At 38.1% G+C, this 26,419-nt stretch overlaps 2 protein-coding genes across 3 annotated transcripts in view; one reads left to right on the top strand and one right to left on the bottom strand.

Moving 5' to 3' along the window:
• The first annotated feature begins 6,291 nt into the window (after positions 1–6,291).
• adgrg2a (adhesion G protein-coupled receptor G2a) lies at positions 6,292–13,577 on the top strand. The gene is made up of 14 exons (XM_067435053.1): positions 6,292–8,531; positions 9,108–9,327; positions 9,417–9,573; positions 9,664–9,825; positions 10,152–10,271; positions 10,356–10,401; positions 10,511–10,617; positions 11,803–11,927; positions 12,075–12,346; positions 12,427–12,526; positions 12,608–12,891; positions 13,022–13,123; positions 13,218–13,352; positions 13,447–13,577. Exons 1-14 carry the CDS (start codon positions 6,644–6,646, stop codon positions 13,548–13,550), a joined length of 3,822 nt encoding a protein of 1,273 aa, XP_067291154.1. The 5' UTR covers positions 6,292–6,643; the 3' UTR covers positions 13,551–13,577.
• A 904-nt stretch (positions 13,578–14,481) lies between these two features.
• LOC137063782 (gamma-aminobutyric acid receptor subunit rho-3) overlaps positions 14,482–26,419 on the bottom strand; it is a 24,215-nt gene continuing 12,277 nt past the window's right edge. For both annotated transcript variants that reach the window (XM_067435055.1, XM_067435054.1), the window contains 8 exons: positions 25,262–25,374; positions 22,509–22,576; positions 19,952–20,175; positions 19,791–19,873; positions 18,892–19,029; positions 18,617–18,769; positions 17,030–17,223; positions 14,482–14,793 (listed from right to left, as the gene is read on the bottom strand). In XM_067435055.1, the coding sequence (XP_067291156.1) occupies positions 14,491–14,793; positions 17,030–17,223; positions 18,617–18,769; positions 18,892–19,029; positions 19,791–19,873; positions 19,952–20,175; positions 22,509–22,576; positions 25,262–25,280 (1,182 nt within the window). In that variant the 5' untranslated portion in view covers positions 25,281–25,374 and the 3' untranslated portion in view covers positions 14,482–14,490. The remainder of the gene's footprint in view (positions 14,794–17,029; positions 17,224–18,616; positions 18,770–18,891; positions 19,030–19,790; positions 19,874–19,951; positions 20,176–22,508; positions 22,577–25,261; positions 25,375–26,419) is intronic.

Genomic DNA, 26,419 nt, shown 5'->3' on the forward strand with positions numbered 1-26,419 from the left:
TCTGCAATTCCTGCCAAATATACCCTAACACGTGTGTGTGTATATAAAACGGAAAGAAAACATACTGACCTCAAACTTTTTAACAGTAGTGTATTGAACAGTATTGTAGTGTATGGACTTTTTTATTTGTTTTACAGAAATGAATACTTTTATTTAGGAGAGATGCATTAAAATGATTACAAAAGTGAAAGTAAAGAAATGTATACTGTTACAAATATTTCTATTAAAATAATCCTTTTCTGTTGATCTTTCTATTTATCAAAGAATCCTGAAAAAATATGATTGTCTGTATGTATTGTGGTTTCCACAAAAATATTAAGCAGTATAACAGTTTTTTCAACATTGATAACAGCATATTAGAATTATTTTTGAAGGATCATGTCATGTGGCACTTAAGACTGGAGTATTGGAGTAAGCCTATTATTATTATATGCAATTTATTTATTGTTGGTAATGTTCCATCTCCATAGGTCTCTGTGTGAATCTTTTTCCAAAGTATCTGTGTTGTATCAGGTAAACATCCATTTGTTTTCCATCTTTAGCATACTAATCTTGTTACAACACATCTTGTTTTTCTGTATCTGGTCTGAAAGTCTACGTTTGATGCTTTGCAGGGAATACACTTGGAATGTTTTGGAAATGCAACAAGGTAAGTTTTACTATCATGTGTGTTTTTGAGTGTCTGTATGCATTTATTTAATTTTAACACATCTATTATTCCTCAGGCTCTACACATGTATGTTGACTCTGCAGCTGTCAGAACAGCTGGATGTGTGTACTGTTAGTACTGCTATTGCTGTTATTTGGAAGGAGGGTACCAACATTAGTTTTGATGGACCTCTAAGTAGAATAGGTGAGTGTTGAACTGTATGTATTGGTATTCCACATTTACAGCTTATCCAAGTGGTGTAAACAGTAAAAATAAAAATCTTTCTCTCTACTATACAGCCATATGTCGTTTGCCCACTGATTCAGAAACCATTCCTTTGAACTCAACATTTACATGGGTCTCTGTAAACCTCAGTGCCAGCCAGAGCGATGATATCAAAGACAATTTGACATGGTAAATCTTTTATTCAGTCTAGATTTTAAACTGTACAAACACTGCATGTCCAATTTCAATTATTCAAAATTTTTATATAATTCTATGTCATTGTGGATTTGTGGTTTGAACATTCTTATCAACCTATCATTTAAATATTTTAGCAGTATTTAATGGTTAGGATTTTTTGTGTGACAAGAATGTTGTTCCAGTTCCAGCACTTTCTAAACAAACTTTCCAATCCTGTTTTTTAGTACACGGGGTCAGACATTTGCTGTTCTTTTAAATGAGAGCTGTGAGATATCACCTTCTAAATTCTACACAACTCAACTTGTCCCTCCCATAACAAGCTCTGACCGCAGTGCTACATTTCCAAACATCACTTCCCCATCAGTAACTACAGACTGGTCACTGACCAACCAAACCCACCCTGCAGTCACACCATCCATAAATATTGTCAACACTTCTGATACACCTGCAGTCCTAATATCTAATACATCCATCAACAGTACAACCAATCAAACACACACTGATTCAAATAAAATGAAAAGCCTCCCACTCATTCCAACACTTATTATAACAACCCAACAGGTCAATACAGAAGGTACATCACACAATATAACAACCTCACCAGTCAGTACAACAGATATAACAACCTCACCAGTCAGTACAACAGATATAACAAACTCACCCGTCAGTACAACAGATACAACACCCAATGTATTAACCTCACCAGTCAGTACAACAGATACAACACCCAATATATTAACCTCACCAGTCAGTACAACAGATACTACACCCAATATAACAAACTCACCAGTCAGTACAACAGATACAACACCCAATATATTAACCTCAACAGTCAGTACAACAGATACAACACCCAATATAAAAACCTCACCAGTCAGTACAACAGATACAACACCCAATATATTAACCTCAACAGTCAGTACGACAGATACAACACCTAATATATTAACCTCACCAGTCAGTACAACACCCAATATAACAACCTCACCAGTCAGTACAACAGATACAACACCCAATATATTAACCTCACCAGTCAGTACAACAGATACAACAACCAATATAAAAACCTCACCAGTCAGTACAACAGATACAACACCCAATATAACAACCTCACCAGTCAGTACAACAGATACAACACCCAATATATTAACCTCACCAGTCAGTACAACAGATACAACACCCAATATTTTAACCTCACCAGTCAGTACAACAGATACAACACCCAATATATTAACCTCACCAGTCAGTACAACAGATACTACACTCAATATATTAACCTCACCAGTCAGTACAACAGATACAACACCCAATATATTAACCTCACCAGTCAGTACAACAGATACAACACCCAATATATTAACCTCACCAGTCAGTACAACAGATACTACACCCAATATATTAACCTCACCAGTCAGTACAACAGATACAACACCCAATATATTAACCTCACCAGTCAGTACAATAGATACAACACCCAATATAACAACCTCACCAGTCGGTACAACAGATACTACACCCAATATATTAACCTCACCAGTCAGTACAACAGATACAACACCCAATATATTAACCTCACCAGTCAGTACAACAGATACAACACCCAATATATTAACCTCACCAGTCAGTACAACAGATACAACACCCAATATATTAACCTCACCAGTCAGTACAACAGATACAACACCCAATATATTAACCTCACCAGTCAGTACAATAGAGACAACACCCAATATAACAACCTCACCAGTCGGTACAACAGATACTACACCCAATATATTAACCTCACCAGTCAGTACAACATATACTACACCCAATATAAAAACCTCACCAGTCAGTACAACAGATACAACACCCAATATATTAACCTCACCAGTCAGTACAACAGATACTACACCCAATATATTAACCTCACCAGTCGGTACAACAGATACTACACCCAATATATTAACCTCACCAGTCAGTACAACAGATACAACACCCAGTATATTAACCTCACCAGTCGGTACAACAGATACAACACCCAATATATTAACCTCACCAGTCGGTACAACAGATACTACACCCAATATATTAACCTCACCAGTCAGTACAACAGATACTACACCCAATATAAAAACCTCACCAGTCAGTACAACATATACTACACCCAATATAAAAACCTCACCAGTCAGTACAACAGATACTACACCCAATATATTAACCTCACCAGTCAGTACAACAGATACAACACCCAATATATTAACCTCACCAGTCAGTACAACAGATACTACACCCAATATATTAACCTCACCAGTCGGTACAACAGATACAACACCCAATATATTAACCTCACCAGTCAGTACAACAGATACTACACCCAATATATTAACCTCACCAGTCGGTACAACAGATACTACACCCGATATATTAACCTCACCAGTCAGTACAACATATACTACACCCAATATAAAAACCTCACCAGGCAGTACAACAGATACTACACCCAATATATTAACCTCACCAGTCAGTACAACAGATACAACACCCAATATATTAACCTCACCAGTCAGTACAACAGATACTACACCCAATATATTAACCTCACCAGTCGGTACAACAGATACAACACCCAATATATTAACCTCACCAGTCGGTACAACAGATACTACACCCAATATATTAACCTTACCAGTCGGTACAACAGATACTACACCCAGTATATTAACCTCACCAGTCAGTACAACAGATACTACACCCAATATATTAACCTCACCAGTCGGTACAACAGATACTACACCCAGTATATTAACCTCACCAGTCGGTACAATAGATACAACAACCAATATATTAACCTCACCTGTCAGTACAACAGATACTACACCCAATATATTAACCTCACCAGTCGGTACAATAGATACAACAACCAATATATTAACCTCACCTGTCAGTACAACAGATACTACACCCAATATATTAACCTCACCAGTCAGTAGAACATATACAACACCCAATATATTAACCTCACCAGTCAGTACAACAGATACAACTCACAATATTAAATCCTCACCAGTCAGTACAACAGATACTACACCCAATATATTAACCTCACCAGTCAGTACAACAGATACTACACCCAATAGATTAACCTCACCAGTCAGTAGAACAGATACAACACCCAATATATTAACCTCACCAGTCAGTACAACAGATACAACTCACAATATTAAATCCTCACCAGTCAGTACAATAGATACAACACCCAATATATTAACCTCACATGTTGGTACAACAGATACTACACCCAATATATTAACCTCACATGTTGGTACAATAGATACTACACTCAATATATCAATTCCAACACTCAGTATAACCTCAACGGTTGGGAAAACAGACAATAGAACACACTCACAAGTCAAAACAACTGAAATGACACCCAATATAACAACAGATACAACACAAATTATAACAACCTTGCCAGTCAGTACAACAGATACAACAACTAATATAACAATCTCACCAGTCAGTACAACAGATACAACAACCAATATAACAACCCCACCTGTCAGTACAACAGATACAACAACTAATATAACAATCTCACCAGTCAGTACAACAGATACAACAACCAATATAACAACCCCACCTGTCAGTACAACAGATACAACACTCAATATAAAAACCTCACCAGTCAGTACAACAGATACAACACCCAATATAACAACCTCACCAGTCAGTACAACAGATACTACACCCAATATATTAACCTCACCAGTCAGTACAACAGATACTACACCCAATATATTAACCTCACCAGTCAGTACAACAGATACTACACCCAAGATATTAACCTCACCAGTCAGTACAACAGATACAACACCCAATATATTAACCTCACCAGTCAGTACAACAGATACTACACCCAAGATATTAACCTCACCAGTCAGTACAACATATACTACACCCAATATATTAACCTCACCAGTCAGTACAACAGATACAACACCCAATATATTAACCTCACCAGTCAGTACAACAGATACAACACCCAATATATTAACCTCACCAGTCAGTACAACAGATACTACACTCAATATAACAACCTCACCAGTCAGTACAACAGATACTACACTCAATATAACAACCTCACCAGTCAGTACAACATATACTACACCCAATATATTAACCTCACCAGTCAGTACAACAGATACAACACCCAATATATTAACCTCACCAGTCAGTACAACAGATACTACACTCAATATATTAACCTCACCAGTCAGTACAACATATCCTACACCCAATATAACAACCTCACCAGTCAGTACAACAGATACAACACCCAATATATTAACCTCACCAGTCAGTACAACAGATACTACACTCAATATATTAACCTCACCAGTCAGTACAACATATCCTACACCCAATATAGCAACCTCACCAGTCAGTACAACATATCCTACACCCAATATAACAACCTCACCAGTCAGTACAACAGGTACAACAGACAATATAACAACCTCACCAGTCAGTACAACAGATACTACACTCAATATAGCAACCTCACCAGTCAGTACAACAGATACAACACGCAATATAACAACCTCACCAGTCAAAATAAAAGAAACAACACTCAATATATTGACCTCACTGGTCAATAAAACAGACACAACACTTGATATATCAACCCCACCAGTCGGTATAACCCCAATGGTTAGGACAACAGACAGTATAACAAACTCACAAGTCAAAATAACTCAAATGTCACCCAATATAACAACAGATACAACACAAAATATAACAACCCCACCAGTCAATGCATCAAATACAACACCCAATATATCAACCTCAAAAGTCAGCACAACAGATACAACACTCACTGTAACAACCTCACCAGCTAGTACAACATATATAACACACAATATAACAATCTCACCAGTCAGTACAACAGATACAACACCCAATATAACAACCTCACTGGTCAATACAACAGATACAACAAACAATATAATAAAATCACCGGTCAATACAACAGATACAACACACAATATAACAAACTCACCAGTCAGTACAACAGATACAACACCCAATATAACAACCTCACTGGTCAATACAACAGATACAATACACAATATATTAACCTCACCAGTCAGTACAACAGATACAACACCCAATATAACAACCTCACTGGTCAATACAACAGATACAACAAACAATATAATAAAATCACCGGTCAATACAACAGATACAACACCCAATATAACAACCTCACTGGTCAATACAACAGATACAACACCCAATATAACAACCTCACAGGTCAATACAACAGATACAACACTCAATATAAAAACCTCACCAGTCAGTACAACAGATACTACACCCAATATAACAACCTCACCTGTCAGTACAACAGATACAACTCACAATATAACAACCTCACCTGTTCATACAGCAAGTACACCAGTCACACCACTCAGCATAACACCACACATTAATACAACAGGTACAACACTCAGAGTAACTGTCACAAGTCACAATGCAACAATCCCTCTAGTCAATACAACAGTCACATCATTTAACACAACTATTATGACAGACACAACACTGGATACAACTATAACAACTATTAATACATCCATCACTCCACTTAATACAACTGTCGTACCACTCAACTCAGCTGCACTAAATCATACAACAGTCATGGCAACAGTTACGACAGAAAATGTGACAAAACCTTACACAAGTAGTTCTCAATTATCTGGTGCAGAGTTCACCACCCCAACCTTTCCGCCAAATACAACACTGTTTAACTTTTTAATACCATCACAAAGCACATTACACTTAAATGCAACAGCACCCCCATTAAACACAACACAACACACCACCACAATTACAAAAACCTCAAATGATACAACCCTAGCACACACAACAGAATCACCAATTAACATAAATGAATCAGACACAACTCAACCTCTTGTCAATACAACTGAATTCAATACAACCGCCATTCCGTATGACACAACACAACTTCTGAATAATTCTACACTGGAGACTACAGATGCTGAAACAGATACCACAACATATACACCACAAGTCAGTACTACAATAAATACACTTAATTTCACAACTTTTTTTCCCAATGTAACTTATTCCAACATAACTGATCCCTTGCTGAATACAACACAATCAAATACAACAGCCTTTACATTGAACACAACACATGTTCCATTGAATGTAACCAGCTCCAATGGGACTGATGTCATTCGAAGCATCAACACAACAGAGTCCTCCAATAGCACATCAGAATATAGCACAACACATGTTCCATTGAATGTGACTGATGTTAATCGAAGCACCAACACAACAGAGTCCTCCAATAGCACATCAGAATATAGCACAACACATGTTCCATTGAATGTGACTGATGTTAATCGAAGCACCAACACAACAGAGTCCTCCAATAGCACATCAGAATATAGCACAACACATGTTCCATTGAATGTGACTGATGTTAATCGAAGCATCAACACAACAGAGTCCTCCAATAGCACATCAGAATATAGCACAACACATGTTCCATTGAATGTGACTGATGTTAATCGAAGCACCAACACAACAGAGTCCTCCAATAGCACATCAGAATATAGCACAACACATGTTCCATTGAATGTGACTGATGTTAATCGAAGCATCAACACAACAGAGTCCTCCAATAGCACATCAGAATATAGCACAACACATGTTCCATTGAATGTAACCAGCTCCAATGGGACTGATGTCAATCGAAGCATCAACACAACAGAGACCTCCAATAGCACATCAGAATATAGCACAACACATGTTCCATTGAATGTGACTTATGTCAATCAAAGCATCAACACAACAGAGACCTCCAATAGCACATCAGAATATAGCACAACACATGTTCCATTGAATGAGACCAGCCTCAATGGGACTGATGTCAATCGAAGCATCAACACAACAGAGACCTCCAATAGCACATCTCAGTTTAACACAACAGTAAGCCCTGCAGTTAATACAACACAATTCCACTTCACAAACACAACACAGATACATACAACAACCTTTCCATCAACAGAAAATATTACCAGTGGGCCAATTGAATCCACTTCAAAGCGTGTCACAACAGACACAACACAGTCAAATGACACAATAGAAATAGTCTCTACTGAAAATACAATCAGTAATACAACTACAACATTCAGTCCAATTCCAAACAACATACCAACAAATGCTACTATTATTAGCATTGTCACAAATAGCAGCACAGCCCCCACAACTTCTCTGCCAGCCATACTTCCAAGCTCTCCTCAGAACAGCTCCAGTTCCACAACAGCAGCTCCAATCATTACTCCACCTCCAACGACTAACAGAAGTGACACAACTGCAGTCACCACAAGGCCTGCTGTTCCAGCTGTGCCAACAACACCCTTCATTAACCCGACAACAACTTCAGGTTTGACTATGTTTCTTGATTCAACATTCTAAAACTTACTCTAGTTTCTTGACTTGACATTCCAAATATAAGTGCTCTTTCTAGGTTCATGCATACACAACAGTGGCATCAATAGTACCGAGACACTTAAGTCCTATTTAAAGGGGATAGTTTACCCAAAAATGTGTAATGTGGTCATTATTTACTCACCCTCATGTTGTTTCAAACATGTATTATTATATATTTGTTCCTTCTGTGGAACACAAAATACAATTATTGGGAACAATTTCTTATTGTTTTTATTGTTCATAAAATGAAACTCAGTGGGGTCTAAACAGTATTTGATCCCACTGACTTTAAATATATCAATCTCTTTGCATCATAAAATATCATCCCAAGTAGAATTATCTTTTAACAATAACAAAAGTTCTGAGAAAGTCTTTAGCAAATGTTTTCAGATGCCACTTAATATTTTGTATCAAATTTAATGAAATGCAGGCATTGTGATTTAATTATCAAAACATGTCCAAATATTTTTTTCAAGGCCAAAGTATGTGCATCTATAACAACAACTCGTTTAATTTGCTCCTTTTTCAGAAGCAACAACTAAAAGCCCAGACACAGTGGCTAGCAATCTTCTGAATCAAACACAAAATGTGGCATCTCTAAACTCAACTCAGGTGAATCAGCTGGTCAACCAGCTAGAGAATCTTCTCTCTGCACCCAATATTAGTCTGGATCTGGGCCGAACAGTGCTGTCTGTTATAAACAACTTTCTAAACAGCTCTACAGATTCTCTTGCTGAATCCTCTAATCGGTGAGATACATGTGAAACACAACATTCAAAACAGTCTGACACTGTCAAACATGAAATATTGGATGTAAATATTACATTGTGTTTTGTAGATTAATCAAAGCTGTGGATAATTTGGCTCTAAAACTTGTGATTCGGGACCAGACTGAGAACCTTGTATTTGATTCACTCGCTTTGACTGTGACCAAAGTTGATGGCACCAATTTTGGGGCAACATCCTTCTCAATTGTAGATCCCTTAAACCCACAGGTAATTAATTCCAAAGCAAATTCATTAACACTTTGGAAGTACAACGACTTCAAATTTGGTGCATGTTTTAAAAAAAAATGGGTTTTACAGGTCACTAAAGGATTTCAAAGACAAGTCAGGGCTGTGGAAAGTTCCTCCTTAATGGGCAAAATAACACTACCTGCATCCCTGACAGAGAGCCTCACTCCAGAACAACAGAAGATAGCCTCAAGAGCCCAGTTCACCTTCTTTCAGAAAAGCACATTTTTTCAGGTAAAACTGGGTTGATTTATTTTATATATTTAAGGTGGCAGCACCATCAGAAATCAAGAACAAGATGTTTGTACACAACCTTTGCAGTTGCCCTCAGATTAATAGAACATTTTTGAAGAAAAAAGAAAATTCTGTCATTTACTCACCCTTATGTTGTTCATGTCTTTTCCAATCATTTATCATGCATTTAAGCTTCAAAAATGATACAATAAATCACCATAAAACATTTCAGCCTGACTAGAAACCTTTTTCAGAAATTAAGCTGATGTCACATTTGAATCTGCCTTTTTTCTTTAGTTTATTCTTTGTTTTCTATGTATCTACAGGATAAAAATTTGAATCATATGCTGAACAGCCACATTCTGGGTTCTAGTGTGGCTAACCTGTCAATCAAAAACTTGAGGGAGAATGTCGAGTTTACTCTGAGGAATAAACAGCCCGTTGCGGTGTGTGTGCTCACATATTAACTGTACATCAAGTCACTGCCAGCTGAAACCTGTCTGATCTATCTCTTAAATCCTCTTCCACAGGGGAACTATGTAGCTTCCTGTGTGTTTTGGGACTTTGACCAAAACGGTGGGATATACCTCCCAGAATTCCCGAGAAACGGAGCCGGATGAAATGTGTGATCTGTCTAATTTCTTAATTAATGTCTTATAATTCCTATGTGTTTTGGATTTTCTAGGAGGTTCAGGAGGCTGGAATGCCAACGGCTGCTATGTCAAGAACAGCAGTACCGAGAACGAAACCATCTGCAGCTGCAATCACCTGACCAGCTTTGCTGTGCTGTTGGTAAGTATGACAATGTGTGGGATTGTTCCCAAAAATGTCCACATCCATCCTCTTTAGAAATGTATAATGGATCAAACTGATCTGATTATAATCGAACCGAGTCATAACCGCAGGCTTTAACAATGGATTTTCTTTTTGGCCTGTCAAAATATTCACTGAACATTCGCTGATACAGTTTAAGCATTTGTGGTTGGTAAAATGTCTTATGCTCACCAAGTCTGCATTAATTTGATTAAAAAACTCTGTAAAAACTGCAATGTTTTGAATTATTATTACAATTTAACTCCTTTCAGTTTTAACCCTTAGGAGTCTGGGCTGTTTTGGGGCCCTTTAGAAGTTTTGACATGCTCTGACATTTTTGACAGAATAATGTTTTATGCATGGGTTGTAAAAAAACAAAAAAACATGTTTTAAAATGAAGGCCTCAAAACACACAATAGATATGTGGCCACAAAACTTGACTGATGGGTGTGGTTGCCTAGAGTTTTTGCTTCAAACTGATATGAGAATCATTGAGCCTGCTAATTCACATAAAATCAATACATTGATTTAAATTTTGTAAGACACTATTTTTTTTACAAAGGCCATGTGTGAAGAGGCATGAACGATCATGAATATTACTGAGTATCACCTTATCAGACAAAAGACCCATTTAATGAGCTGAGCTTCAGGCGTGACTGAGATGGAGCTAAGCAACAGGACAAAGGAAAACTTTTTTTGTTGTAGTTAATCTAGAATATAGTCAATAAAGGCACATTGCAAAGGCCTATTATATTTTAAATAAACAAAATATATGACTACACTGCAAAAAATGCTTTTGTATTTATTCTTGTGATGGCAAAGCAGATTCTTTTAACCATCATTACTTCAGTCTTCAGTGTCACGTTCTACTAATCATTCTTTAGTTCATAAGATTCATTTCTTATGTTGAACTGTTTTCATGCTGAATATTTTTCTGGATTCTTTAAATAAATAGGATGTCAATTTTAATAAATTCAATTTGCAAATAATAATAATTTACACACATTTTTTTAAATAAACTGTGTACTATATACTTTTAACTGGACCAAAACTCTCTTACACTGGACCATCCTTATTGTTGAGCCCTGAATTAGGTATGCATTACACATCTCTGGGTTTGTCATACAATGCTCTCATTAATCTTTTTGGAACTTGTTTTCAAAGGATATTAGCCGGCAAGGCATAAATGACCCTGTACAGGCCAAAATCTTAACCTTCATCACTTACATTGGATGTGGGGTGTCTGCCATCTTTCTCTCAGTTACTCTACTCACTTACCTCGCATTTGAGTGAGTAACATCCTCATTCTCAGTGTATATACTGTAAGCCCTAAAATGAGATAAATCACAATTGGTCCCTATATAACACTTTAATTTTTATTTAAGCATTTATTAATTTTAAGCATTTATTTACCCAATTCTTTCGTTTAATTCCAGTAAAATCCGCCGGGACATCCCTTCGAAGATCTTAATTCATTTGTGTTTCGCCCTGCTGCTCTTGAACCTGGTGTTCTTGTTGGACTCGTGGCTAGCGTTGTACCCAAATGCAGTAGGCCTGTGCATTTCTACAGCATTCTTCCTGCACTACTTCCTGTTGGTCTGCTTCACCTGGATGGGGCTGGAGGCTCTGCATATGTACCTGGCCATCGTCAAAGTCTTCAACAACTTCATGTCCAGATACATGCTGAAGTTTTCTCTGGCAGGCTGGGGTGAGTTCAGCTGCTAAATGAGCCCTGGGGGTTGTGGCTGTAGATGATTGCTGATTTAATTCTGCGATGTGTTATTGCAGGAATCCCTTTGGTTGTCGTCATTATTGTGATTGCGGTAAACAAAGACAACTATGGCCTAATAAGCTATGGGAAGTTTTCTGATGGAACTACAGAAGATTTGTAAGTATTCAACTCCGAATTTAAAGGCACCACTCTTCATTATGTCTTTGCTCTTGATGGTTCTATATTTCTCTCTTCCAGTTGTTGGCTGAAGAATGACATAGCATTCTATGTAGCTGTTGTGGCATACTTCTGCATCATATTTGTGCTGAACCTGGCCATGTTTGTGGTGGTGATGGTCCATCTGAGACGAATCAAGCGGCAAAACCCCCACAATAATCAGTACCGCAGCGGCTTGCAGGACCTTCGTAGCATCGCAGGACTCACTTTCCTGCTGGGGCTCACATGGGGCTTTGCCTTTTTTGCCTGGGGTCCCGTCAATTTGGCCTTCATGTACCTGTTTGCCATAACAAATTCCCTACAGGGTGAGAAACAATATTATATCATTTGCTTTATGCATAAAAGCAAGCATAAAAAATTTTTTTTCAATGCAATAATGCAATTACCTTGAGCGCTTGATGGAAAAGTATTTTTTTCTTGCTCTCTTTCTCTCAGGATTTTTTATTTTTGTTTTCCACTGTGCTCTGAAGGAAACTGTCCGTAAACAGTGGAGAATGTACCTCTGCTGTGGCAGGTTACGATTGGCTGAAAATTCAGGTATACCTTTACCAAGCTAAAACCTGGCTGCATGTTACCGTAACTAGATTTATGGGCATCTCCATTTTACCTCTCAAACATTTTTTTTCTCCAGAGTGGAGTCGGACAGCCACACAGAGCAACAACAAGAAGAGTTCGATTCTGACGGCGGTTACATCCAATTCAGGGACCCCCAGTGCACCACGAAGCTCAGTGAGCAGCAATGAATCTGTGCCATCCCAAGGCATTGGTCAGTTCTGCTCACTTCGGCAACTAAAATCTGGCAAGAAATGTACAAATAAAAATCAAGAATGTTTTAATCAATGTTAAACTTCATGTTACAGGCTCACCAATAGACGACAGTCTGATCATGTCAGGGGAAGTGAATGACGATGTGCTCCTCAATGAGATCAACAGTCAACTCGGTCCACGACTCAGATCCGTGTAGTTTTTGGAGTAGGATTGTAAACCAAGATAGGAAAACAGGTGAAGAAACAGACCATTAAATATTCAGTTTCTAGCCTGAAAAATGTATTACCAAGATGTGAATCTAGTGACTCTATAAAAAAAATTGTCTTCTGTCTTCAGTTTCTCTGAATGAGCGTTACATTCTGTAAAGCATTTTGTTTGTTATTGAACGAGGCTGCTCACAGCTGAGGAATGAATTGGAAGAGAAAGGACCTATGGGAGGCAATGCGTAAAAATATAGCAGAAGCCTTATATTGCACCCCATTTTTACAGTGTAAAGGGTTTTAAAGTCCTATATATTTTCAGTGAACAGTATTAAACAATAATAATGATAATATTTTGAGCTCAGATGATGCCAGTGGTACTTGAAAAAAAATGATGCTTTATAATTAATGAAGGACTCCATTTAAAATGAAGAATTTTTTGGCCTGAAATTCTGTCTTAAAGACCATATCAATCTGTCAGATATGTTGAAGAAAGACTGAAAAAATCAGTGTGTCCAGTTGTCCATATTGTTGTTTATTTGTTTTTCCACATCTTGTAGTCATTTTCAGTTTTGTAATCCTTACATAAATAGGAATTATAAACAATAATGTGCTAATGTATCTGAAATTATATGTTAAATGGAATCAAATCTGTCTGAAATTGTCTTTGAGTAGGTTCTGTTTAGCCAATTATAGTTCTGTTCAATCAATTTATTTTAACACTGTATGTAGTTTAATGAATTTATGTTATTTCACTTTTGTACAATTTAGGAAAGTTAGGAATCTGAGATTCTAACATAATAAATAATTTATTATACTCTTTTTCTTCCTATGATACAGTTTTTGTGTGTGGGAGTGTAAATTCTATAATTGTGGCATGTGATCACACTCATTCAGAAAGTCTTATGAACTCTGAGCTGGCCAGTTTTCTCTCCCTCAGGAGTAGATGCTCCAGTAGATGATATTGAAGAGAAAGTATGCTAAAGGAAAGAAAAATCTGGAATAGGAGTCTATCTTGTAACTATTGTTCATGATATGGTTGACACTTTGGCGGATAGAACGCCGTCGACGGAGGCGCGTGCCCAGGAAGGGAGGGAGGTCAGGCGTTGTGGAGTTCTGCGAGGACACGCATGGGTCCGTGTTTAGGTCAGACAGCCGAGGAAATGAGCTGAGCTCTATGTCCTGGTCATGGAAACATCCATCGAAAGCCATGGCTTGAGATGCATCGTATTCTGAAAGCTGTAGGAGACAATAACAATACACTTTTTCTGGAATTTATGTGGTAAGATCTTTCAAAGTATAATATATTCCACATATTATGGAAGTTCAAGAGACAAGTTAAAAAGCGTTCACATCATGTTTGATAATCAAGGACAGAAAATGTTTGATGTTATTGAAGTCTATAAGCACCATATTTGATTTAAATTTTATTTTAAATTTTGATCTAAATCAAAATTGCCCATCAGTAAACCACTGAAATTGTGTCACAGACAGGTAGTGTTTAACTTAAGGTTTAAAATTTAGTGCGTACATTTAGTTGTTTGGCTTTTTGTCCATTTAGGACATGACTGTAGATTAAATACATATGAATCTTTAATATTTTTTTAATTCTGTCCTATGTCCATTTATAGCTGAACTATCCCTTTGAGGCAGGGGTGCAAAACTCCTGGAAGGCCATAGCCACGCAGAGCTTCAACCCTAATTAAACACACCTGATCCAGCTAATCAAGTCCTTCAGGCTTATTGGAAAACTGCAGCTGCGTCCCAATTCAGAAGGCTGGATCCTTTGAAGGCCGGTTGTGTCATAGCTGCGCAGTGGTCAGATTCTAATCAAATCCTTGTCCAATGTGCAATGAGTTGTGCGAATATTAGTCGTTAGAGTGTGCATGGATCTGCATTTCGGATTCTAACTGGTAACGAGTATACCATCTGGGTATCTTTGGAATTCTCATTTCAACATACTACGATTTGTGGCATGCCAATTCTAATTTCTGGGTTTCAACTTATTGAATATCATAAAGTACAATATTTTTCATCAGTTATTTAAGAAAGTGAAAATGTAATCTAATCTGTGGCAGTGTGGCAGGAAAAGGTGCACAAGCTACATTGATGACCGCAGCCTTGAGAAGATTTTCAAACAAGGCCGATACAAGAACTTGGGAGAGCTTCACAAGAAGTGGACTGAAGCTGGAGTCAGTGCATCAAGAGCCACCACACACAGACGTCTATGAGAAATGGGCTACAACTGCCTCAACTGCCCAACTGCCTCACATTCCTAGTGCCAAGCCACTCCTGAACCAGAGACGTCAGAAGCTATAATGCTAAGGAGAAAAGAAACTGGATTGTAGCAGTGGAGTGGACCAAAGCCCTCTTTTCAGTTGAAAGTAAATTTTGCATTTCATTTGTAAATTAAGGTTCCAGAGTCTGGAGAAAGAGTGGAGAGGCACATAATCCAACTTGTCCAGTGTGAAGTTTTCACAGTCAGAGATGATTTGGGGTGCCATGTCATCTGCTGGTGTTGGTCCACTGTGTTTCATCAAGTCCAAAGTCGACGCAATTGTCTACCAGGACATTTTAGAGTGCATCATGCTTCCATCTGCTGACAAGTTATAGTGATTTCCTTTTCCAGCAGGACTTGGCAGCTGCCCACAGTGCCAAAACTACTACTTACTGGTTTGCTCGCCATGATATTATTGTGCTTGACTGGCCAGCCAACTTGCCTAACCAGAACCCCATAGAGAATATATGGGGTATTGTCAAGAGGAAGATGAGAAACATCCGACCCAAAGATAAAAATGAGCTTAAGGCCGCTATTAAAGCAACCTGGGCTTCAATAATGCCTCAGCAAAACCACAGGCTGCTCGCCTCAATGGCACGCCACATTGATGCAGTAATTTGTGCTGAAGGAGATTCATGAGCTGTAAGCCATAATCAGAGTAAAAGGAAAAAAGCTAGATATATTTTAGTTAACGTCTAATGAATGTAGAATATATTCCAAGTTTTACTTTTTGAATTAAATTATTAGTGTATACGCACCTGTATTACTAAGATGTGATTGTATATAGTTTATTCTCTTTGTGTACATAAATGGACCACGGTGAACATATCTAGACAAGTTGTGAACCCTGTTTTGTTTTCAGTTATATAACTTTAAGAAAAGTCTAGTATCGCAGTTGCTTGGCGTCAAGAGCAATCCTCCGTTCCATATTTAACAATACTCGGCGCGACCTTCACAGTTTACAGGTATGCGTGTTGGAGCAGGTTTGGAACTAAACTCTATAGGCTGTGGCCCTCCAGAAACTGAGTTTTGCACCCGTGCTTTAAGGCATTTAATGAGCTATTACAATATTTTACCAACAGGGAAGGATTTGTCATCTTCTCATGATATGTAATGGAAATCCATCATAAAACTGAAAATAGCTGATATTTTTATCCACCCTAGAGTCAATGAACCGAGAATGTCATGAACTTTGACCTTTAATTGTTTGAGTTTCTTCATTTCCTCCTTGGTGGTGAAGTAGTTGACAGCTGCGTACTCGATGACGGACAGAAACACAAACAGGAAGCTCGTCCACAAATAGATGTCCACCGCTTTCACATATGATACCTGAGGCATGGATGCTGACACTCCCGTAATAATGGTGGACATAGTCAACACTGTGGTGATGCCTGGATTGAACACACATGCAGAGACACACATTGTGCTTAAAAAAACATCTTGGTTGTACTGTACTCTGATGCGGTGTTAAGTGCGGTTACAGTTGTTCATTGTTCAGGGAATTTTCGCAGGTGAAGTCCAGTCATTTCAAAAGGAATCCATGTGTTCAGGAATTTTGTGTGATGGCGAAATATTTCCCCAGGCATACTTTGCAATGCTACACTATTGACAACAGAGAGACAATGGACTTTTTATGTCCACATAATTTCACTAATGTGGCAGCGCGTTTAGATTGATACTGTTACAAAATGCAGTGCTTTCTTGATCAACATCTTTGTTGATTTCTCCCAACCAATCAGAATTTAGGGCTAGCCTAGGGTAACATTACCAGCAACAAGTGAAAAAAAGAACGGAAAAAAAACTATCACCGCCTAACAATCGCACCCAATCAGAAAAAGACCAATGAGATTTCATAATGATGGCGCTACCCACTGTAAACACAACAAAAATATAGGCTATAGGCTGTTTTCTAGTGATAAACATTTGCATTAAACACATAGCTTGGTTATTATTGGTTACATTCAAAAGTGTGAAACGATCGTCGAGTGAGCACATTGAAGCATTAATTGAGCTGTTCTCCTTGCCAGACATTAGACAAAAGACTGCAAACGTGTCTTCAGGCCAACAAACTTATTTAATAAGACTGACAACTGCATTTTCTAATCAAATCTTTTCATCTTGGGAAAAGTATTATGACTTAACCCTCTGGTGCGGTTTGCGTTTTTTGCGTACGTTTTATCTCTATTTCAATGAAATGATTGTATTTAAACTGTCATAAATCTTGAATGCTTTGGGGCTCAGGTGCAGACTTTGGTAGATTATTGCTGAAGGGGAAACTTAAAATTTGAGGTTGATATCGCAAAAAAATTGCTTTCAGTAGAAATGTGTTTGTGCCCAGTGCCAAACGTTTCCAATGGATGAATTTTGTCTCTTATTTTTTCCAATGTGGTCACATTTGACCACAAACAATAAAAGTGTGACTATTTTTTCAGGACAATTTAACCTTTTCGAATCATGTCCATAGTTTTTGTTGTGTGTGTGTGTGTGTGTGTGTGTGTGTGTGTGTGTGTGTGTCACAGTAAATGCCAAAATCTTTACCAAGTTTTGTACCATTCCGATAAAGTAAAAGAAAAACACACTTAACATGTTTTGTTAAATAATGACCGAACAGCACCAGACTATTAAGCGATTATGAGGAAAGTTAAAAGTTCATCACACTGGGCCGCAGTCTAACAAGGCTCAATGTCATGCAGACACTATCAGAGTGACACTATATTGATTTACAAGACGAGATCATTTATGAGATTTCCCCCTAGTGCATGTGTGTGGACAAGTGTTACACACCAAGTGAAACACGGGCCGGTACAGCCCGCCTGTCGATCCAAAAAGACACCCAAGACAGCACCACCATCAGCATAGTGGGAAAATACGTTTGAAGCATGAAGAAGAATATGTGTCTTCTGAGGATGAAGTTGATGTAGAGCCTGTTGTACCAGCCTAACAGAAGCACATGTAAAGCCTGTAATTAATGACCTACTGATATATTACTACTATAGCAAACACACAAGACTTGTCGTAGCATGAATACACAGAAGAAGAGAGAAAAGGGCGTCTCTTACCTGTGCTGCTGTACAAGGCCAGACCGTGTGAAGGGTGGAACTCTTCAATGAAGAACTGAGAGAGGGCGATTTCATCCGTCCTTAGAGAGTCGTTGCCATTTTTCCAGTACAACATGAGGTCGTTCTCATTATATGCATCTGAATGGGACAGAAGAGCAAAAGCTGATAAAGAGGTAAATGTGTGTGCCTGTTTTTTTAATTCATGTTTAAATACAAGGATAATATGAAGAGTAATTTTCTGGATTCAAATATTAGTATCTACAACGACGGCATTTGTGGAGAAATGGTTTCTACAGAAAATAGCTTTGACTGGCAGTTGCAGCAAGGAATTGTTTTAAATGTCTCCTTGTCATCCATGGGTTTAAAAGTAGACTGGATAAAGTTAACCAATAGCCAAATAGCTACTTAGAAATAATTTAAGCACTCTAGCTGTAATGCATTCTGTGACTCTGCTCTTGTTTTGTAGACTTTTAGTTTGTATTTGGTTCATTTCCTATTTCCTTCATTCCGTGATTGTATTAGTAGTCAATTACCCTATGTGTATTTAAGTCCTTGTGTTTTCTGTCTTCTTGGTCAGGTCTCGTCCTTTGGTGTCTGTTGGTGTGCTTAGTTTTGTTCTTTAAAGATCTTTCATGATCCAGTTTTTGTCACACTAGTCTCACGCCAGAATAAAATGCTGTTGCTATATCCTCCCAGCAGTGTAAAATTTAACATTTATTGCATTACTCCACATATTTCCATTGCAAGCACCTTTCTGAAACCATGATTTTTAAAATGGTGGCAGAAATGTTTCACATCCTTTAATGAAATGATCATGGACCTGTAAAATATCAACTAAAAAAACAACGTAGGTGATACTCAATAAAAATGACACAAGAACTGAAGATGTGGACACGCACAGCTCTCCAGTTCCAGGGAACAATTCTGAGTGTCCAACGGGAATCTACTGAAGTCCATTGAGCACAGAGAAGTAACTGTAATCCTAAAGTAAAGAGAATATTTCAGCATTAAAACATTTACATATGAAGGAAATGAATAAGAAGAGGTTGCAGGCTTCTACCTGACACTGTAAAGGATATTGCCGTCTGGGTAAACCCTCAGCATTATGTTCTCCATGGTGGTATCATGGATGAAGGAGCGCTTGGAATGGACGAAAAAGACATCAGGCTTCCATATCTTCTTCACTAGCCGGCCGTCGAATGTGCGGCTCAGATTGTTACTGGAGGGAAAAGCCAAGCGTTCATCCTTCCAATAATGCCTCAGGTACAGGGTCATCGTGAAGTCCTGAGAGAGACCTTTACATTTTACTGACCTTATAGATAAACACGACAACTTATTACAGGAAGGGCAGTGACTGGCATTTTGGTGCAAATAAAAGTTGTTGACATTTACCAGGAAGACCCTTTATATTGCTGAGATTAACTTTGTGAGAACAAACCTAGTAGAACCTACTTTTACAAGACCAACATTTTCTAAATACTAAACAAGTTTGCAAATAATACATTTATATAGGATGATACATTGTGAATTTGTTTGTATTTAGATCCATTTGTATAAACCAATACCAGAACCAAGTTATGTTCAACTCTGTTAATAGATTGATTCATATATTAGTTATTTATTTTCAGTGAATCAAAAGCCTAGCCTGACAAGCCAGATCCACATCAAGATGTTTGGTCTGGAAACTCACAATTGACAGGGCTCAATCCGAGGGGCGGGATAAACGGTTGTCTTTCAAACTCCCTCTGCACGCGATAGGATAACGCTACCACCAACCAGAGCAACAAAGGTGAAACAGAGCTCGTTGACAGATTAAACATTCGCCGTATCCAGTCAGCAAAACTCCGAACACATCTTCCCTTTTTAAGAATGACTTCAGTGCCGTTCTTTGTTCTTTTCTCAGAGAAAAGCTTAACTCCAAGTCTTCCAGAGTCGCGGTCAGAGCTGATTAGAAATACCGCCGTTCTCCAGCTTCGGTGTTTACTAGTAGCACGCAAGTGCAACTCTGCCGTCATTATGTTAAGCCCCACCCACCGACTCTATACACGATGTGATTGGCCCGACCAGAGTTTGGCTTTTACAGTTATTACAGTGTATTGAGAGTTGCTAGATGACACTCGCGGCAGATTAGATTTGCTGTTAGGGTGCGTCAAGATTTCTAGGCTGTGTAACCCCTCCTGTTCGAACTGCCCACTCCAATTGGAACTCGAACTCGGGTTTGAGTCCGATGAGAGTCAGATGCTCTTACAAGGAGGCTAAAGGCTGCAACCCCTAGCGTCAGTCACTAGAGCGCCTCTTAACGTCAGAGGAGTGACGTTTACTTGCACAGTGACTACTAGCTGGCCTCTGTTACACTAACCCCCTTAAACCTCAATCCCATCCGGGTCACGACACCAGTGTAAGCCCTGAGAGTCGGACGCTCTAACAAAGAGGCTAAAGGCTACAACCCCTAGTGTCAGTCGCTAAAGCGTTTCTTAAGGTCAGAGGAGTGAGGTTTACTTGCACAGTGACTCTGGCCTCTGTTACATTTGTCCCACCCTCTCCTCAGACTCGACGCTCACGCAGGTTGCCAGTTTAAGAACACGCAACAGGAACGAATGCAATTGACGATGGAAGGCAAGGAGACTTACACACTGTAAGTTGAGTTGATTTATCCGCGTTTTAATGTGCTTCCGCTCATAGAGATTTTTAGGTGGCTGCCGAGGCTTTTTAGGTCGGGTAGAATCTGCGATCTCTGACGATATAAACAATACATCAACTGGCAACCTGTCGTGTTGAAATACTATTGGATAAATTGGCAACGTGTTATCGCACAGACAAAAAAAACAGACATTCTGACACAGAATGCACATTTCAAAGTAGAATAACTGAATAGCTGTAGCATAGTTTTTCGGAGAAACGAGTATGTGAGCATGTTTCCTAAACATCTGCAAACATATTATGGTATTTTTATGTTTAAGTACAGTCAAAAACTGACATACAGCACCCTTAACTCCACATTGCGGTACAAAAATTGTACAGTATGAAAATGCGGTGTTTGAATTTTAAAGCTAGATGCTTAGCAACAGACAAACAATTACTTACTCATATTTGCATGGTTTGGACATTCACAGAAGCACTGCACATTGTATATAAACAGCAATTTCAGCGTTTGAGAGGAAAAATCTAAACTGCTGACAGAAAACGTGACAATTTGAGTGAAGACGAGACCGTTTCATTCTTATCTTTTTAGTCCAAAGTATCTATTCAGTATAAACTCGATAGAACAGAGGGAAATACGAGGTAGTGCAATGCTAGAGCTTTTATGTGAAGAGCGTGCTGCATTCATCCAATCATGACACTGACACCGCAAATAAGAACATTAACCCAGGGTTTAGGAATGTTCAATGTGAAACGTCAATTTCTGAACACTCAGCATTAATTGTTCACCCCGGGTAAAGTATGAGCAGCAGTGTGAAACGTGGAGCAAAATAAACCAGGATTCAGTTAACCCGGGGTTTAGAATGACCCAGGGTTGACTGACTTCAAGTGTGAAAAGCTCTAAAGAATCATTAAAGGAACCATTGAGGAGCCAGAACATGGCACTATTCAAATAAAAAGAGAATATGGACTTTTACCATGTTTACTTCAGAGATGCTGTCTATACTCTCCACCTGCACATCAATGCCCACAGGGATGGCAGATCCTGCAAAGCAGAAGACACCATACATTTGCATAACAGTTCAGGACAACAGCGATGCCTTTGATATCAACTTATGAGAATCCGCCTCCATTGCTCCAGCAGAGAGAGCATATGGAGCTCAAAATGTTACTCTAATCCTATTTGTCCCATCATTAATTAACAGCGGTTACTGACTGAAGGACACCATTCAAAGGCTGGTTCCACCTTTTGATCTCCTTAATCATGTAAAAGAAAGCCTACACACTCTTATCTAAACATCTCTTCCTCCTCTTGCCTCCTTCCTCTTTTATAGTTAAAGCACTGCAGATCAGCGCGTCACCCTGCTGGGTGAAAGAAAGCAATACAGTGAATTATGCTTACATGTGTGTATGGTGTCTTTTCTGTTGAAATCTGTTGTTATATCATTATTATTTAATGGTTAAAGGAGATCCGATTGATTTTTTTATTATTGTTGGAGGCCCTTGGGAATAAGAAGTGTGCTTAATTGTAAATAAAGAGAGTTCATGGCTATGTTTCTTAACATTCTTTTAAAAAGTTGTTTTTGTAATAATGTCATATTTAAGTGTTATTTTAAGATACATTTTATATCATTGTTTTAATAATCTTTTGTCACGCTTTAAAGTACACTTCTATTGATCTGTTGACTAACTAAATCGCATGTAAAATACTTGATTATGAGTCATGTTTTTCAATCGATTTAAATACATGATATTTAAGTTTAAATAGAAAGAAGCATTTGTTTAACAAAAATGCTTGTCGTTACATTTGAAAGGACATTTCAACCTTATTTCACAGGCAACAGAAAATTCTGAAAATTACTCACAAACATGTACTCAAGTGGGAACAGAAATTCAATAGAAATTAAAATAGAAATAAAATGCACAGTGCCCAAAAACATTACATTGTTCACACTAAGTATATTCTTTTAAAGTCCATATAATCTTTTTAAAAGTGTGCTGAAATCTATTTTTTATGTTCATGGATATTAGAGCAATTTGTCTCAAATTAGTTTTAATTTCTATATCAGTATTTAAACAAAACCTCAAACAATATCTTTACAATAACAGAACAATAAAAAAAATGATTCTGAGTGGATGCACAAAAGTAACTTCCCCAGTATATCCATTGTTTTATCATTTAAAGCTAAGTAAACTTAATTTAAAATCATATACTATTAAAGGTGTCATGAACTGGCTTTTTTATTTTTATACTGTTGTCTGAGGTCAACTAATGACATTTGTGATTCTCTCGATCACAATGCTCGTAAACGTCTTTACAAACACAATGATTCATTTCTCATCCACTCGCAATTAATTGGAATATTATATTTGTATTACTTGGCCCGCTCGATCGGTGGATATAAGCAGAATCGTGTGTGCGCACATGGTTCTCGCTTATATCAACCGATATAAGCTTCCCATTCAAATATCAAGTCAAGAGAGTGAACAGCGCAGATCAAGAAAGAAATACTAAAATGTAAGATTTTAGTAGCCCGTCTGGAAAACACATAGCCCCGGGACATTGCGGGTCCTGGCCTATACATGTCCGAGTCTCACCCCGAATCGCAATGAACCAACAAATATGGGATTCTCCAGTCTGTGACAGCGTTCTAAGGTATGTTCTGTTAGACACGTACACATAATCAAAACGATATTTAACAATGCAATACCATTACATATAAAAAACACGTTTTACTCACATAAGTGTGCTTCACCATTCCTCTCGGATCCTAAAAGGCACAATCCAGTATCAACCTGAGACTGAGTTTACAAATGATTCCGGAGTGAAATGAAGCAAACACATGTATAATGTCTTCCCCATGTGAGCTGGAACTTCATTAAAAAATAAAGTTCAACCACACATTCCTAATATTAGGATACAAAGTAAGCTTACTGTGTTCTTTGACAACCAGGAATAGTGTAATATCTTGCTTTTTTCGGCATGTTTATTGCTGCTGGCTAGCACGATCCAAACAGCTCAATGAGTCGGTGGGCTGGGCTACTGAATTATACGTGCTTATTATTCTGTAGAGGCAGTGATTTGCCACACGATGACTTTAGGATGAGGCACATTCTGAAATCGATCGTTTGCTGGGCCTGGTGTCTATAAAAGCTTTTCTTTGACTGACAAGGAAGTTTTCAGCTCTGAAACGTACAGGATATCCTTATATTACCATGACCTTTTATATATCAAAAGCTCAAGGGAAAGTTTATTTTTCAATTCATGACCACTTTAAAAAAAAAAAAAATATTGGAAAGTCTGTTTGTGCCTGTTTTTGTTTAAAAACAGCCACTTGCTATAATATTTGATATATTGAAATGCATGTCTTAAGTGTTCAAACGTATAAAAATGGTATAACATCATGCACTTTTCCATCTGTTTTAACAGGCCTGGGATGTAATCCAGATTACTGTGCACCAAAGCACATCTGTGTCCTCAACACCCATTGTCTAATTTGTGTTTTGCACAATCTGGGTCATGTTTGAATTCAGGACCACACTCCCCCTGTCAAAGTCACCCCCGGCCGCTCTCCCCAGAATAGAGAGATGGTAACGCCCACCTCGTTCTGTCCTCTGATTTGAGAATATGGTACAGCCCATTTCTAATCTGATTTATTAAAAACACTCTAATTGTGATTTTCAGGATGGAGATGGAAATTGATCATTGGAGCAAACAAAACGTCCTAACCTCCAAATCCAGGCCTCATGGCAAAGTCGTGGTCTTCGATCCTCAGCAGCTGTTCAGTTTTGATGAGGAGGGACTTGGTGCTGTCCTTTCTCTTTAATTTGTAGTCAATCCGTCTGAAAGAATGAGAAAAAAGTCGTTATTGCACTTTTTCAAAATAACTGGAATAGTGCCCCGGGCCCCATGAGCAGGTGGAAACTTGCATTACAGAGAAGTAAAACTGTTGGAACGCTGTGAACGTTACACAAACATCTGCCACAGTGCTCCAGCATCTCTAACATGAAAATAATTACTCAGCCATTAAAGGAATGATTTATAAAAAGCAGCTTGTTGTACAATGGCGGTTGTGTGTGCCAGGTTGTGAAAATGAGCTGCGATTTGGAGTGCTTCCAGAAGCCTTCCAAACTAGCCATTTTCAAAGCCCTGAGAGATGACGTGAAATGGTGTATATGCCAAAAACATGCATGGCAGGAACTAGTGAAGGTCAGTCACAGACATACAATGTTTCCTCTAACATAACCTTTCCATCTGCGTGCTTTAATTGAAACTCCAAATATACTGTCAATCACGCTGTGCTCATTCCATAGCAAAGTCAATTGCACACCGAAGTGCAATTATAAAATTAAAGCTCAAACCGAAAACAGCATACAACCACTAATGACTACGTGATGGACTCATTACGCAATCATGCTAACAAAACACAGAACTAATGACACAAACCATCCTCTGAGATTGCGGTACACCCCGTGATTAAAATTATTAAAAAATTAACTAGAGTACAAAACGTATTTACAAAATATCATTATGCATATCAACTTTAAATTTTAAAAACTAAAAACTCTCTTGGACAGAGCAGAGCGTTAAGAGTGAAATGCCCTAGAAAATGTATCCTATTAACCTCTCCTTTTAAAAACACAGTTCCCAAAGATGGGGCTTTTATAAATATTTAATGCAATGACACGTTTTTTCATTAACAAAAGCTGAACCTGGAAAACCTGGCTGACAGACACTGTAAAAAGGCTTTTTAGGAAACTCTGCAGGCGTGATTTTAATGCCAAACAGTAGTTTGGCTGCTCTCCAAAAAACAGATGATGGCACCAGGATGGTTTTAATTACAGAATGAAAGAATACTGCCACTCCTGTGTGAATCATTACGCTGTT

The sequence above is a fragment of the Pseudorasbora parva genome, chromosome 24 (assembly GCF_024679245.1).
Source record: "Pseudorasbora parva isolate DD20220531a chromosome 24, ASM2467924v1, whole genome shotgun sequence".
NCBI classification, from domain to species: domain Eukaryota; kingdom Metazoa; phylum Chordata; class Actinopteri; order Cypriniformes; family Gobionidae; genus Pseudorasbora; species Pseudorasbora parva.

Coding starts and splice junctions, on each gene's coding strand:
- adgrg2a (XM_067435053.1), top strand. CDS start 6,644: ATGACAGACACAACACTGGATACAACTATAACAACTATTAATACATCC. Junction 13,124..13,217: donor ACGATTGGCTGAAAATTCAG/GTATACCTTTAC, acceptor TTTTTTCTCCAG/AGTGGAGTCGGACAGCCACA. Junction 13,353..13,446: donor TGTGCCATCCCAAGGCATTG/GTCAGTTCTGCT, acceptor TTCATGTTACAG/GCTCACCAATAGACGACAGT.